At 33.9% G+C, this 16,477-nt stretch overlaps 1 protein-coding gene across 1 annotated transcript in view; it reads left to right on the top strand.

Moving 5' to 3' along the window:
• DNAH14 (dynein axonemal heavy chain 14) overlaps window positions 1-16,477 on the top strand; it is a 361,979-nt gene that overhangs the window by 170,067 nt on the left and 175,435 nt on the right. The window contains exons 37-41 of the mRNA XM_031968698.1: window positions 1,672-1,843; window positions 6,072-6,161; window positions 8,356-8,490; window positions 10,950-11,165; window positions 14,909-15,005. Coding sequence (XP_031824558.1) covers window positions 1,672-1,843; window positions 6,072-6,161; window positions 8,356-8,490; window positions 10,950-11,165; window positions 14,909-15,005 — 710 coding nt within the window. The remainder of the gene's footprint in view (window positions 1-1,671; window positions 1,844-6,071; window positions 6,162-8,355; window positions 8,491-10,949; window positions 11,166-14,908; window positions 15,006-16,477) is intronic.

The following is a 16,477-nucleotide window of genomic DNA, read 5'->3' as shown; positions in this document are numbered from 1 at the left end:
CCATCTTACAGATGAGGAAACTAAGGGAAGTAGAAATTAAGTGATTTGCCCAGAAGTGTCTGAGGCTAGAATTGAACTCACATCTTTTTGACTCCAAGTGCCACATTCTACCCACTGAGCCATCTCACTTCTTCTCTGACATACTTTTCATCAAAAATGCAGAATACATATAAGGATAGGATAGTTCTTATTTTAAAAGAAGATATTTCCATAATCAGAAAGTATATGACATATTAGACAATATTAAAAATGTTTGTAAAAATGTTGTTGAGTTTTGTTTGAGGTTTTTATGGAAGGTTTCTTTTTGCCTCTAATGCCAACTTCTTTCCTAAATCACAGTATGCTCTGAATATCAAAGAAAATCTAAATAGTTATAGCCAATGTTACTTTCCAGGGTCAGCTCATTTAAGTCTCTGTGTCAGAATCAATTGGAGAATGGCTGAATATGTTGTGATATATGAAGGCAATGAAGACAGACTTAGAGTAGTTAGGCCCCCAAAAAATTTAGGCTACCTATCAACACTAATTAGCTATTGGTACTCACAATATGAAATCCTTGTCAAGTCACTTCAATGTGAAGGTCTTTTTAATGTACACAAATTTATGAGACATTAATGCATTGTTGGTGGAGTTGTGAAATAATCCAACCATTCTGAAGAGCTATTTGGAACTGTGCCCAAAAGATTATAAAACTAAACTTACCCTTTGATCCAGCAGTGCCATTAGTGGCTCTCTATTCCAAGAAAATCATAGAGGGGAAAGGACCCATAAATACAAAAACGTTTGTAGCAGCTTTTTGTGATAGCAAAGAATTAGAAAAGGAATGGATGCCCATCAGTTGGGGAATGGCTGAATAAACTGTGGTATATGAAGATAATAAGATTATTATTGTTTTATAAAAATGACAAACAAGCTAATTTTAGAAAGGCATGAAAAGATTTACATGAACTGATGCTGAGTGAAACAAGCAGAACCAGGAATACATTGTACACAATAACAACAAGAATGTGTGATGGTCAAGTGTGAAAGAGTTGGTTCTTCTCAGTGGTTCAATGATCCAAGGCAATCCCAATAGACTTTGACTAGAAAACTAAGGAGGTTCAATGTAAATCTTTTTTTCTGTTTTTGTTTCCTCTCTTGTATTTTTTCCCTTTTGTTCTGATTTTTCTCTCCAAACATGATTTATTAAGAAATGTGTATTTTGGGGCAGCTAGATGGCACAGTGAATAGAACACCAGCCCTAAAATCAACAGTACCTGAGTTCAAATCCAGCCTCAGACACTTCACACTTCCTAGCTGTGTGATTCTAGGCAAGTCACTTAACCCCAATTGCCTTAGCAAAAAAAAAAAAATGTGTATTTAAAAGTTAATATGTGTGTGTGTGTGTGTGTGTGTGTGTATAACCAGAAACAGTAAAACAATAAAAAAGAGTAAACTATTCAGGAAAAAAAAAAGCATACACTAGTTTAGAATTAGAGAACCACAGTAAATAGTAGAATATAAGAAAGATACATAGGGTATTGTGTAAAGTACTAAACAATAATGTTGATATGGCATATTGTTTTAACAAGGATTATTCAATTCTTTGCTTTAAGTTAATGTAGATTTTCACATGTCTTTTCTTTTCCTGTCTCATCCCATTCCCACCCAACCCTCTTACTATTATTAAAGGAACACTAAGGGAGATCTTTCTGAAAATGAAGAAGTTCTGGTCATTATATGGGCAGTGAGAGAAGCTAGTTTACCCAAGTTTCTTCCTGAAGATACTCCACTTTTTGAAAGCATTCTGAGAGATATATTCCCCAAAATTGCAGTTCCAGATGTGAAGCATCCTTTCTTGGAGGTATATATAAATTTAAAGATGGATATTTTTAATCTGTGATTTAGAAGGCAGACAACCAACAGGAAAAAAGCATGAAAATCACCATTATATAACAAATAATTTCCTCCTTCAGTGAAGAAGTGAGGCAGCTATCTGACACAGTAGATAAAACCTTGGCCCTGGAGTCAGGAGGATTTGAGTTCAAATCCAAACTCAGATACTAGTTACATGATCCTAGGCAAGTAAGTCACTTAGCCTGAGTTTCCCCAAGTGTAAAATAAGAACAATCCCAACACCTACCTCCCAAGGATCAAATTAGATAGTATTTGTAAAAACAAACAAACAAACAAACAAAAACACTTAATACAGTGCCTCGTATGTTCTAGACATATAAATGCTTATTCCCTCTCCTGTCCCTTTCCCTCAATGATAATAGGAGCTCCATTTCTGCATTTTAATATCTCAGAAACATGAGTGCAAGAGGAAGTAGGAAAGGTGCTAAAGAAAATGTAGATAGAAAAGGCAGATGGACCAGATTGTTTACACAACAAAAATGTATAACTGGAGGATATACGATTTCAAAAATTTTGAGAAATTTTTAATATATCTGAAAAAGGGAATAATAGCTAGCATTTACATAACACATTCAAATTTGTGAAATAATGTACATATGTTATCACAACAATCACATGAGGTAAATGCTATTATTTTTCTCCTTTTAATAGACATTCTGAGGTTAAGAAACTTGCACAAAGTCATATAACTAGTGAGTGTGAGGCAGGACTCAAACTCAGGTCTTCCTGAAAATAATCACAATTGTTGTTTTTTTTTTTTTTCCCTTTTGATCTGGTTTTTCTTGTGCAGTATAATGAATGCTTAGAAAAATTGTACATATTTAACATATATTGGATTGTTTGCTGTCTAGGGGTAAGGGGAGGGGAGGGAGGGAGAAGAATTTGGAGCACAAGGTTTTGCAAGGATGAATGTTGAAAACTATCTCCATATATTTTTAAAAATAAACGATCATTATAAAAATATTTAATTTTTTTAAACAAAGAGAATATATACCACATAAGACAGAGTGAAGGAGTTCTCCCACTAAGAGCAAAATACCTCAGATTAACCAAGAGAGAGAGTCCTTGAGCTCAACTAAGGGCAAGTTCCTCAAAGTCTCTAGAATAGGAAGCTGGGGAATGGTTCGTGGTAGAGACTACCAAAATCTATTTTCTACCAGATGCTCTGTGTGAGGTAAGGAGTTAAAAGTTGAGGAGAGGACAGGGGAGAGCTTCCTCCTTTTTCTAGTAAGATTAATCCCAAGGGCTGGCCTACAAAGCTACCTTCTCTTCTTCCCACACTGAGAAGTTCAGATTTCATGAGTCTTAGTCCTGTGCCTTGAGTTGGCAACCAGGATTGGCACCAGCTGGGTTTCAGTCCCTTTTTCTTCAGGTCAAGTATAACAGCTATTCATGCTGGTCCCCTGCCCTACTTCCTCCCTTTGTCTGGCCTGGATCAGTGTGATGCTGCTTTTTGCAGACTTGGTACGCCCTATGTATACTGCAACTGATTGTAAGCAATAGTTAAAAGGATGGGGAGCCCATGCTTTCCAGCTATTATGATATGAAGCCATAATACTATGGGAATTGAGCTATATGCTTGTAAGGAAAAAGAACCAAATAAGACCTCTTTGAGACAGACAACAACAGCGTTGTGCTCTTTGGTTAGCAGGTGATTCTTCCCTGTTTATAATTGATTCGCTCTGTGTTGTGTGCACTTCTGTCTTTGTGCATTGGATTGTGCTGTTAGCTGAATTAATCCTTAGGCAAAGAATATATCTAGTTGGGCAGTAACAACTGCATTATGAGATTGTCTTTGAATTTGCTTTGAAATTCATTGTTAGGGGAAGAGTTAATGATAAAGTATATAATTGTTCAGTTGTTTTTCAGTCATGTCTGAAGACCATGTTTGATACCTCATTTGGAGTTTTCTTGGCAAAGATTTTGGAGGGGTTTGAAATTTTCTTCTGCAACTCCTTTTTCTAGATGAGGAAATTAGGCAAAGAAGGTTGAATGATTTAGCCAGAATAACACAGCTAGTAAATGTCTGAGGCCAGATTAGAACTCAGGAAGAAGAATCTTCCTGATACTAGACCTAGCATTCTATCCACCGTGCCACTTATTTTATAAAATAAAGTAAAAAGAGCTTCATAGAAAATAAAATATATCATTTGATCACAGGAAAATTAAAAGTGGTTGCACAAGGAAAATGGGTACAATTCAAATTATAAAGACACATCTAATTGGAAAAAAATTGTAGCAGCAATTTTCTCATGTAAAAGATCTCATTTGTAAGATATATAAGAAAAATAATTCAAATTTATAAGAATAAGACTTTTTCTTTATTTAATAATCAAAGGATATGAATAAAAAGTTTTCAAAGGAAGAAATCCAAGCTTTTGATATACATATAGGGGGAAAATGCTTCATCCCATTAACAGAAATTCACATGTTCTTATTTTTACCTTGTAGATTAGTTCAGTCAAGATGACAACAGAGGAGAATGCCAAATTTTGGCTTTGGGAAAACACTCATACTAGTTTACTGCAGCAGGGTAGTGAATTGGTCCAACCATTCTGAAAAGCAATTTGACTAGGTCCTATAATTGTGCTTATCTATTAACTCAGTTATATCACTACTAGGCCTATTCCCTGAAGAGATCAGAGAATAAGGAAAAGATTCCTATAAACAAAAAATATTTTAGCAGTTCTTTTTATGGTACTGAAGAATTGAAAACTAAGGATATGTCCATATATTGGTGAATGGATGAACAAATGACATCATTTGAATGTAATAGTGCCATAAAGAAAAAAGAAAGTTTAGAGAAACCTGAGAAAAACTTATATGAACTGAAACAGAGTGAAATGAACAGAACTAGGAGAACAACCTATGCAGCAATAGCATTGTAAATTTTGAAATACTTAAGAACTCTTGATCTATGCAATGACTATTTCCTAAAAACCAATATAGAAGCATACTGCCTTCTTCATATTAGAGAAGTGGTGGACTTAGGATACAGAATAAAGCATATATTTTTGACCGTGGATAAAATATTTTGCTTAACTACTTATATTTGTTACAAGACTGATTTTTGTCCCCTATTGGCAATTTCAGTAGGCAAAGAAAGAAACTAAATGTTCATTCATTAAAAAACCCAGTGTTGTATTTAGGGATTGCCTATTGAACCCATCCTCTCTCTCTCAAGAGTGCCTTTGGTCAAAGGCACCATATTTACACTAAAATCACTTATGTCAGAATTCATAAAGGACTTATTATCTTTTAGCATAATACCAGTGTCTTTGGCATAGTAAGGAAAAGAAAAGAATAGAAAAGAAAATACAAATAAATAAAATTTTAAAACAAGACATAGTAAACACTTCATGAATGTTTACTGACATGAGTCATAATAATGGAAAAATAAAAAAGCTGTGAATCAAGAGTTCTGACTTTGCCTCTGCTTTTGCCATCACAGGAAAGCCATTTAATTTCTTGTTGACTAACTTCTTCAGCAGTATAGAGGAAAGATGCTGCTGTTGCATTCGAGAGACTAGTATCTGAACCCTCCAAGTTTAACACTTAGGGCACCACATGTGGAGGCAAAAGAATTTAGTACAAATCCTGACTGCTCTTTACTAAGACTGTGAGCAAGCCCTCTTAACTCGTTAGACTTCACTTTCTTTTTGTATAAAATGAGAGAATTAGACCAGATGATTCTCTATCCTTGTAAAAATATTTGTGTGGGTTTTTAAAATTAATTATACAAGGGCATATTAATAGAACATATTCCTTGTACTGCCAAGATTGTTTTAGTGTTCTCCCATTGAAGCAATATGTTACAAAATTGCAAATCTCCTTTAACATGGCCACAACTCTAGTCATATACAAAAACACAAATTTTTGTAATGTTCTATATTCTTCTAGTGAAGAAGAATATGCACTACTCATGGTCAGGAGCTATTCTTCATTTTGCCTTTATATTTCTAGTATAAAACCTTGCATAAAATAAGCGCTTAATAAATTTTAATCAATTTTTGAGAGGTATCCAGTAGTACTTTTTAATAGTAGATGGTTAAATTTAACTTAAAGTCTAGTAACTGGTAATTAAGAGATTTTTGAGGGTATTCAATTAAGAATCTAACATCATATTGTTGATTTTTTTTAAATCCATTTATTATAGATCTTTCTTTTTCCTCTAGGAAGCAATAGACATGGCGATAAATCAACTAGGTTTACAACCTTGGCCATCTCAGAAAAAAAAGGTTATAGAGTTTTATAATCAAGTCCAGGTAAATATAGAATTACATTTTAGCAATCCATTGTCTTATATCCTAAAAGATTATGTCAGAGAGATGGGAAGGGAAAACTGGTAGGTAAAATGCTAGTTTCTACTTGTTATTAATTGATAACTCTTTCATGAGGAACATAGGTGTCTCAAAAAAGAGAGAGAGCTGTAACAGCTCTTTTGTCATAAATATTGTCCCTATGCAAAGGATTGTTGCTAAAAAAAAAAAAAAAGAAAGAAAAAAGAAAGAAAGAAAGAGAGAGAGAAATTAATACCCCAACGCACTACTATTTCAAGTGGGTTTATTGTGGTGAATCAGGCTGTCACTGAAGAATCCTGAGGTTAGATTATTGAGGGTCAGTTTTCCTACTTTTTCTGATGACTGACTGCATGGCTCATTCTTGCTTAGCTGACTTTAATTAGTATTTGCATATTTCCATGGTGCCTTATATATAGAATCAGGTGAAAGCTGAGATAAAAGCAGAAATCTAACTATCTAATTAGATCTACTTGCTTTATTTATTCTTTTTAATGGTTTCCAGATATGTCCTTATATTTTCTGGTTACTAAGCTTTCTGTCCCCATTGTAAGAAACTAGAGCAAAGCTTAAATTATTTAGCAAATATATGGTGCATACACATATTACCATAGGAGAGTAAAAAGAACTCAATGCACAAGCAAATTTGCTGCCTTTGTTTTTCCCTTGTTGTTGATCTCTAGATATTTCTCTGTACTTCTGTGAATAGTTGGTCCTTTGTTTGGTCCCAAATTCAGTACGGAGACCAAAATTAAAGATTAAAATTTCATAGAATCTCAGATTTTTGAAAGTTGAGAGACCTCAGCAATTATCCAATTCAACTCGTAATAAAGGAATGCTTTTTTTCTGTTGCTTTGTTTTTAAAAAAAAAAAAATACTATTTTATTTTTCCCCAGTTAAATTTAAAACAATTTTTAACATTTATTTTTAAAACTTTTGAATTCCAGATTCTTTCTCTTCCTCTTGTACCTCCTCATTGAGAGTGTGTTTCCCCACATTTGAAAGTCCAATTTTCTGTTCATCTCAGGTCTTCTCACCAAAAAATGTTTTGTTTCATTGAATGTCCTTTTTTTTTTTTCTGAAGGATTATATTCAGTTTTACTGGGTAGGGGATTCTTGATTTTAATGTAAGCTCCTTTGCCCTCCAGAATTCTAAACTCTCCAATCCTTTTAATGTAGAAGTGCTAAAGCTTATTCAACCTGTAGGTTCCACAGTACTTGAATTATTTGTTTCTAGCTGTTAGCACTATCTTGTTCTTGACAAGGAACTTGGGAGCCCAGGAACTTGGCTATAATATTCCTGGGAGTTTTCATTTTGGAATCTCTTTTAGGAGATGACCAATGAATTCTTTCAATTTTTATTTTAGCCTCTAATTCTAAAAGATCAGGATAATTTTCTTTGACATGTTTTTGAAAGATGATGTCTAAGGTCTTTTTAAAAATCATGGCTTTTAGGTGAACCAATAATTTTTTTAAGTTCTCTTGCCTGGTTCTATTTTTCAGTTTGCTGTTTTTCCATTGAGATATTTCACATAGGGAAAAACAGGAGGCAGAGATTGAGACACCTGATTTCTTATTGGGAAAGGGGGTCAAGAGACACTGGGGTAAGAGGGAGGAGGGGTAGTTATGTGGCATTTCTTAAGTCAGATGATAGTTGGGAGGGTGTGTATTGCTTACTTGCATTTGTTTCTCCAGTACTTAGTACAGTACCTGGTACAAGGCCTTATCCTTGTTAAGGGCTTAAAAAATGATTTTTCATTTCATTTCATATGAAATTTCTTATTTATATTTTAATTTTCTCTATGTTCCATCATAGTATATTGTATATAGTGTATTTGAATAAATGTTTGTTGTATGACTGAAGCTGGGAACAGTCACAGATAGAATCAAGAACTAATAAGAATTTATTCCCTTCCATAGTTAATCACTTTTTGGCCATTTTCCCCAATGATTTACAATTTGATTGGAATTGTGACCACATATATATTTTCCCAAGGTGTTCTTTAAATTTTTTACTTGAAGAAATTCTTCTCCTTATTTTATATTTGGTTTTAATCATTAGCATTTACATTGAGAAAATATTTATTATGTTGAAAGGATATACGTAAAATGGGACTTTTACATCTTAGGAAGGAGCTAATCTTTATAATTTGTTTTTTAGGCTTCTATTGGTGTGATGTTAGTAGGTCAAACAGGAGGAGGGAAGACTACAGTAAGAAAAATTTTAGAAAATGCTTTAATTATTTTACCTACTTTAAGCACATATGCAACTGAAAAACAGGAAAAGACTTCACAGGTAAGGGCACCAATACATGAAATGTTTAATAGAATTCTTTTAAGGGTTTAGCATGCACAACATCTTTAATTCAAAACAATGAAATATCCCCTCCCAGTTATCCTGAGTGATGTGCATATATTTTATGTCACGTAACCAATGTTTCAAATTAAAAATTCTCTAGCTTTACCTGTATTTGGTATGTCAAACATCTCGCTTTTCTTTATTCCTTTTCCCTAATCAAAATTCAGTTAGATTATTAGACAACTATTTCTCTCCTCTTATTTTCTTCATTCTACTCTCTTTTCTTCCTCTCTCCTCACTTATCCCATGGAATGATAAATCAGCTGGATCATAGGTGCCCTCTCTCTTCCTGTCAGTATTCATTTCTGGCTTCATAGTACTCTTCCCTCCCCCCCCCCAACCAACCTTCCATGTAAGCTTTAACCAAAAATAAGACCCTCCTCACAAGTGTGTGGTACATTCTGAGCTGATCTTTTGAAAGTCTTCTTAGGTGCTAGCCCCCTGAAACAGATGAAAAGTGAGAAGAGAAGGGCTTATTAAACAGCTAGGGAAGATGGAGAAAGAACCACAGCCTTTGGCAGCCCCTTCACTCTGCCCTACAGTTCCAAGCTTACCATTTTAGGATGATGGGATAGATGGGAGTTATAGCACTCTATATCCCATATCCCCGTTTTCCATAGGAAAAGGCTTCCAATTTGTTGCATTGGAGATCTCTACTTTTTCACATCTCTGTCTCTCTGACATCAAACAGAGACATTTTAGGCAAGTGAAGTATTCCTAGCACGCTATTAAAAATATGAGAAAGCTGAACTGCATGGATACCCCTGCTTTATAGGAATATGACCTCCTTTAAGTCTCAGTCTGACTTTTTAGCTACTGCTCACTACTTTCCAAAAGGAAAATCCAAGTAATTCGGATGAATTATACACATTGAATTTGTAAGTACAATTGTTTATTGATATATGTATTTGCATATATATTTATGTCAAGTATAATTTTTAGTTATTTTAATGAAGTTGTTAATTTTGTTATAATATTTTGTGATTAAGCATTCTTTTTAATGAATTAAGGATCACATTTCGGTTGCAGGTTCCCATGTCTCAATTTTCCATAATAGACATAGTCACCCAGTGTCAGGTTACATAGCATTTTTTTTCCCCAGGGATATAACTTGTCTTTCTTCTGAACTTAAATAATGTTCTTTTTGACTTTTTACATCACCTTTTTATCTGATTGTAATGTTTTTTATCTTATACTCAAATTCTCAAAGGACAGAAATTATATTGGTTTACTTAATTTAGAAATTATTGGGGGGGGCGGTGAGTATATATGAATAATTAGTGTCTTCTGGAAAGATGATGCCAGGAGACTCAGTAGGTGAGAAGGAAGTTTCTTTTAGCCAGCTTGACAGTAAACAAATATTGGATTCGATTTTATTTGAGTATTGAAAAAGAGTGAGTTTGGTAACAAAGTAGAAGGAAACTTTTGGTGTTTGAATAAGAGATTTCAATGGGCAAGACAAAATTACATTGAGAATACATGTTTGAGTTTGGCGAGTGGTCCAATATAGCAGAGAATGTGCTATTAAGAGTCAAGAGAGATCTTGATAGGTTCAAATCCTGCCTCTGACAATTTCTGCTATACCCTAAGTCAGTCACTTACCTCTCTGAATCTCAGTTTTCTCATCTTCAAAATGGCAATAAAAATCTTATAATACATAGCATGTAAGATCATTTTAAGGATCAAAGTCTATATAAATTTTTTTAATAAACAAAAGTAATTATGGAGGATTCTTAGTCTTTCAAAATCATATAGGGTGTCTGCAAGATGTAAGGTTGGAGAAGATGACTACAAGATTCCATTGTGTCATGTGGTCTGTTTTTTCCATTTGAAAAATATTACAATCTCTTCAGCTTTAAGCAGTGAAAAGGTAGTAGAAGAGCCTGGAGGTTACTGAAAATAAATAGAGGTGAGGAGGAGGTGGGGTGCAACAGGGTTAATGTCAGTATTATGTAATTGATATGCCATCAGAAAAGTCAGTTGAAAAAAAGAAAAGAGATGTTGACAAAGATTATTTTAAAGACTCTTATTATTTTTGGATAATAATGCAGGGACTACTTGGATAATATTTACACAGATTGTATTACAAAAGAATACTATGTATATTTTTTTCATGATTTTTTTCTGGAGGGTTATTTAAGGAATTTTCAAAATGTTTGATATTGTATATTCTAATTAGTTTTAGTAAACATGTGATTTTTAATTTATCTTAACAGCTGTACTACTGGTATAGTATAAGATCTACTTTTTATGGAAAAAATTGTGTTTTGAACTTAGGTTCAAGGTCTATCCATTTTACCCCAAAAATATTAATTGCAAATGAAATTAACAAATTATAACTTTTTCTATGTCTATACACTCATTGTTTTTCTAAAACAAATGTTGGTCTACTTTAGGTGATGGGAAAAAATGGGAAAGTAGAGATTTTCACTTTAAATCCAAAATGTATTACTCTTGGCGAACTCTATGGTCAAATGGGTACGGACAATGTGGAATGGAATGATGGATTATTGTCATCATCAGTGAGGAAATTTGTAAATTATAGCGCTAAAAAGAAAACAAAGAGGGAGTTAGAGATTGAAGGAAATTTACACATTTCGGATTTCCCTAATGTAAGTATGGGATCATTTTTATACTAATTCTAGGATTTAATTTGTTTTATATAAGTAACTTATTTGAAATCTTATATAATGAGGACCTATTAATTCAATTTATTAAAAATGTATTAAGTTCCTCCTACATTCAAGGTTTTATGGATTAAAGATAGTTGTGATGCAGAATATAGTTTCAATCTACTGGAAGGAGATGATACATATGCAACAATAACAACAAAAAGCTTATAAAAAGGGACAGTATGATAAATGTGGAGCAAATAAGTGATGCAGTGGAGCCAGAGTCATGAAGATTTTTCTCCGCGAGTTCAAATCTGCCTCAGACATTGATTAGCTGTATGTTCTGACAATTCACTTAATGCTTTTTGCCTCTATTTCCTCATCTATGCAATGAGCTGGAGAAGGAAATGACAAACCCCTCCAGGATTTGTGCCAAAAAAAAATATACTCAATTGAAATCATGAAGAGTCAGAAAAGACCAACCAAAATAAATAAATAAATGAATGAATGAACAAACAAATAAATAAATAGATAAATGAATGAATGAATGAATATGAGTAAATGTAAAGAAGTCTAGGTATAAAACAATTAGAAATTTGAAAAGGGAGAGAGATCAGTTTCACCTGGAGGGAGGTAAAATTAAGGAAGGCTTCATTAAAAAAAAAAAAGTTCAAGAGTTGGATCTTGAAGGAATAGATTTCAGATAATGGAGATTTCTGAAGTAGGCAAGCTGCATGTGAGCAGAGGACATTCTAAGCATGAGAGGCAGTGTGAATAAAATTTTGATTGAGAATGAAAAAAGAAGAGTAATTCAGTTTGGCTGGAGTTCAAAATATATGAAATAGAATATTGTCAAGTAAGGTTAAAGAGGTAGATTGGAAATAATATCATAAATGTCAGATTCTAATGTTTGTACTTTTTTAAAGAGACAGTGAGGAGGCATGGAAAGTTTTTTTAATAGAGAAGTAACACAAAACATGATCAGAGTGATGAGACAAGAAGGTTTCTCTGCCCAAGATGTGAAGGACAGATTGAACAGATAATAAATAATTAGAGACAGGAAAATCATTTAGAAGGCTTTTAGTTGATCAGCTAGTATCAGTAAGACCTGAATTAGAATGGTTTCAGTGTGAATTGAAAAGGAATGGAGTGTAAAGGGCTGAAACTCTGAATAGGTGCACTGGAATCAGACAACTGAGCACTTAAGGCTAATTACCTATTGGACAATACTCTATTAGCATATGCTTGGAAAAATGGCCCTTCTCATTATTCCATGCTGGCTCGATTTTTTGGTGTATACAAATAATTATAGGAGGGATTAGGGGGTGGAGTAAGACAAGCCAGAGTCACTTTGGAGGAGGACAAAGAGAAAGGAGGTTGATAGGAGGAGAGCTTGTGCTAGTTTTGTCGATTCCCTTCACTTCTCCCCCTAAAGACCAAGGACTTTTGCTTATCCTGACTTCAGCCGATTCTAAGGCCTCCAGAGAGCTAATCCGGACTTCACAATGGAGTTTTTTAAAAGTCTTTCAAAATTAGAATTGATGAAATTCATCAATTGATTGGATATGGAAATGACAGAAAACACAGTAGTAAGTATATTGAGATAAGAACTTAGCTGACTTTGATGACCAGGTAACAAAGTACAGAATCACTTCATATTCTTGATTAGCACTGTCCATTTTTCCTGACTGTTTAGGCTTGGATGATCTCCCTTCTCATCTTCAATTCCTGGATTTCCTGCTTCCTTCAAAAATTAAGCAAACTTTCTGGTAGCAATCTTTCCTGACTTCTCCATTTTTCCTTCCCCTCATGCTAGTGCCTTTCCCTCTGAGATTATTATATATATACATACATGTCATATATATTTATATACATATGTGTATAGATATGTGTACATATACACATAAATATACAGACACACATATGTTTACTTAGAATAGCATCTGGCACATAGTAAGAACTTAATATTTCTTGCCTAACCCCTTCTCACTAAAGAAAGAGTCCATTTTAAAATGGAATTAATTACATTATTACAGAGGAAGAAGAAATTATAATTTTAAAACTAACAAAAGAAAGTATTACAAGACAAGTACAAATTAAAACACATATAGGAAAAAATTCAGTACAAAAAACAAAAGGCTATGTGCATGGACACACCAAAAAAACAAATTAAGATTACAATTATAAACTAGCTTGATTAATCTTCCCTGGGCCTTAGTTTCTCCTTAATATATGTAACATGAGGTTATTGAACCAGATGGCTTCTAAGATTCCTTCAACCTCCAAATGTACATAACTAAAAAGACAAATGTGATGTGATAGGATTTATAAATAGGTATATGAGACAATGAGGTAATATTCCCATTGTATTCAACTGTGGTCAGACATAATATCATCAGCATCAACCAACTCAAGGATATTTGAAATATTGTCTACTACCATATTTTTCTCCTAAACTATACCTTGACTTTAAACCCATCAGCAGAGTTCAAGCCACATTTTTCTGCCTAGGTCCCTGAATTTGCTATCTTATACATTTCTAGCACTGACTTTTAGGTTATCATTGTTGCATGGAAATGCACACTTAATATCAAGGCTTATTATTAATGGTTCTCTGTCCAACATTGTATTTTTGTAGATGTTGTTCCCACTCTGGCTCATCATTTTGTCATTTTCTTCTGAATGAATAGGAACTACTTTAAGATTCTAGTTTGATCCCCATTCTGATAGCATCAATATGAGGGGATAGAGAAGAAGGGAAACCAATAAAAAAAAGATGAGTGTGGTTAGAACACATTAGGAGACTGTAGTTTCTTAAGCCAGGTCAAATGGCTTAGATGATGGCTGAGAAAAAACTATAGGACTTCATAATCTAATGATCTTTAAGGAGAATAGGTTCAGTTAAAAGAAATATTAGTGGAAGCCAGGTTACAAGGTAATAAATGATGAGAGACTTCAATGAAGTAGAGATTTCAATACGGCAAAGGGACTAGGTTTCTTTGGGGAAACTTGGCAGATAAGTTTAGGCATATACGTGTCACTCCAAACCAAACTAAAGGTTTATCTAATCTTTTATTTAACTTAAGCATGCCGCAGATGTTTTGTTGAGTTTTTTTTTAGAAATATTTTCATCAGTATCATCTATGAATCCAACTTGATATCAAAGGACAAGATGACAACCTGTGAGGTGTTATATGATATGGATAATGTTAGGTGATATAGTTAATATGTGTTATGTTGACTAGATTTCTTTGTTATTTCTTTGATATAGGAAACTTCCAGTGGGAAACTCTAATTACTTTCTAACAATGCACTGAGCACCTGCTCTGTAACATATCTTTAGAGATCTGCATGGCAAATTGAGGGGTTAAGTCATTTGCTAAGGATTACACAGCCAATATATGTCAGAAGCAAGACTTGAATCCAGAAGTTACTCTCCAAGGCTTGTTCTCAATTCACCACCTACCATATACAACTCTATCAATTAAATGACTTTTTATTTCTCAAGAATAAATAGTAGCATGCCATCATTGCCACTGCCATTGGAGGCCATCCTTGTAGCTGAAGTTAAGGTTGGAGCTGGGACTAGAGTTAGGCCTGGGGTTGGGGTTGAGCAGATAAAGAATAGGAGCGATAGAAAAAGAATAAATAGGAGCACTGACTTATGTTCAATCCTATCCTACATTTCAGTCAATCATTATATATCAAATAACATTATAAATATTAATTTTAATATATTTTAGATGTTCATACTTGATCCTAGTGACAAAGCAGAGTTTATGCAAGATGAAGGTGAGGATGAGGATGAAATGGAGAAAGATGTTCAATCCCCAAGTCGTTGTAAGTAATCTCACAAAATTGAGAAAATAATTAATATAAAAACTATACATCAAACAAATAGAAACTTTTCTCATCACTATTACAAAACATCTTTGTTATTGTTTTATAGCTGTTCTTATAGCATGCAAGAAATATATACATAACAAGAAATGAGTTATAATTTAGTATAATAAAGTAGAAACATAGTGTATGGTGTGCAGGGTTTAACATAAGAAGGACTTGTATTTAAATTGCATCTCTGAAATTTATTAGCCTCGCTTTTTCCATAATGTCCTTGTCTTCACTTTCTTTATTTGTATTCTTAATCTACTGTGCTATCTTTTGCTTTTTTGGAAGGACTTGTTACCATGAACTTAAGTTTTTCTATTCTTCATATTATTTCTGCTTTGGATGAATTCTATATTTTCTTCTAACTTCATGCATAATTCCAATTTCTCTCTTGGATGATGCAAGAGCCCTGCCACTCATTTTCAGATACTACCCACTTTGATATATTGCCCTCCATATTGAACCACAATACTGTTAGCCTCCTCCTTTATTGAGCAATTTATATTTTGCTAATCTTGGTTTCTTCCCCAAGAACCTTCTGAGAAGCAAGACTGATCCTCACTGAATTCATTCCTTCAGGACTGGAGCTGTCCCTGACCCCCTCCTCTACCTACCTCCATTCTTTAGTTTTCTTGCAAGACTGAATAAGTTTCTGCTGTTTTGGGGTTTTTTGTGGGATTGGGGGATTTTGTGGCCATCCTTAAAATTCCCTCTAGGAGCCACTCAATACAGTGGCTCCTAGATTTCTTCCCTTATTGAAACAGGTTGTTGGAGAAAAGTGGGAGCTAGATGCTGGCAGAGACTATGCAGCAGAAAAGAAATCCCTAAGTAGGTCCCAGAGTACAAAACTGTGGATCACATTTTACACCCTGCAAGAAAGCAGAGGCTAGCTGGAGAGTCATGTTGGAAAAGAGTGTGATGGATTAGCACTGCTGTTCATCCATAGGTTTTTACCTAGTTGAGTTTCTTGATTTCTTATCTTTATTCACTGACAAAATCACACCCTTCACAGATTTGTGTGGTATTATTTAAATTTTGTGTAGTAAAGATGTCTCACTGTGGCATGAATATGACTCTGACTTCTTAAGTGGAATACAAATGGACCAAAAGCTTGCCAGACCTTATCAAGTTGGGATAGTTTCAAGTATGAACCCTCTAATATGATCATATATCTTTTAAGAAAGGGTGATGACTTTTTTGCACACAGAAATTCAGGGACATTATCTAAAGGAATAAGGACAAAATCACAGAATCCTGAAGTATTGGAGTAATTTTACATTATTTTGATGTATCTGGATACTTGACTGGCTTCCTGACCTTGTCAGAGCATCTAGTCAATACACCAATGGAGACTACAACCTACATATACCCTGATATTCAGTGTGATTCTTATCATGTCTTTTCATTGATCAATGATCACAAGA

Source organism: Sarcophilus harrisii, chromosome 4, assembly GCF_902635505.1.
Source record: "Sarcophilus harrisii chromosome 4, mSarHar1.11, whole genome shotgun sequence".
Taxonomy (NCBI): Eukaryota; Metazoa; Chordata; class Mammalia; order Dasyuromorphia; family Dasyuridae; genus Sarcophilus; species Sarcophilus harrisii.
Note: the sequence above shows the minus strand (reverse complement) of the source record. Positions and strands in the feature narration are given on the sequence as shown.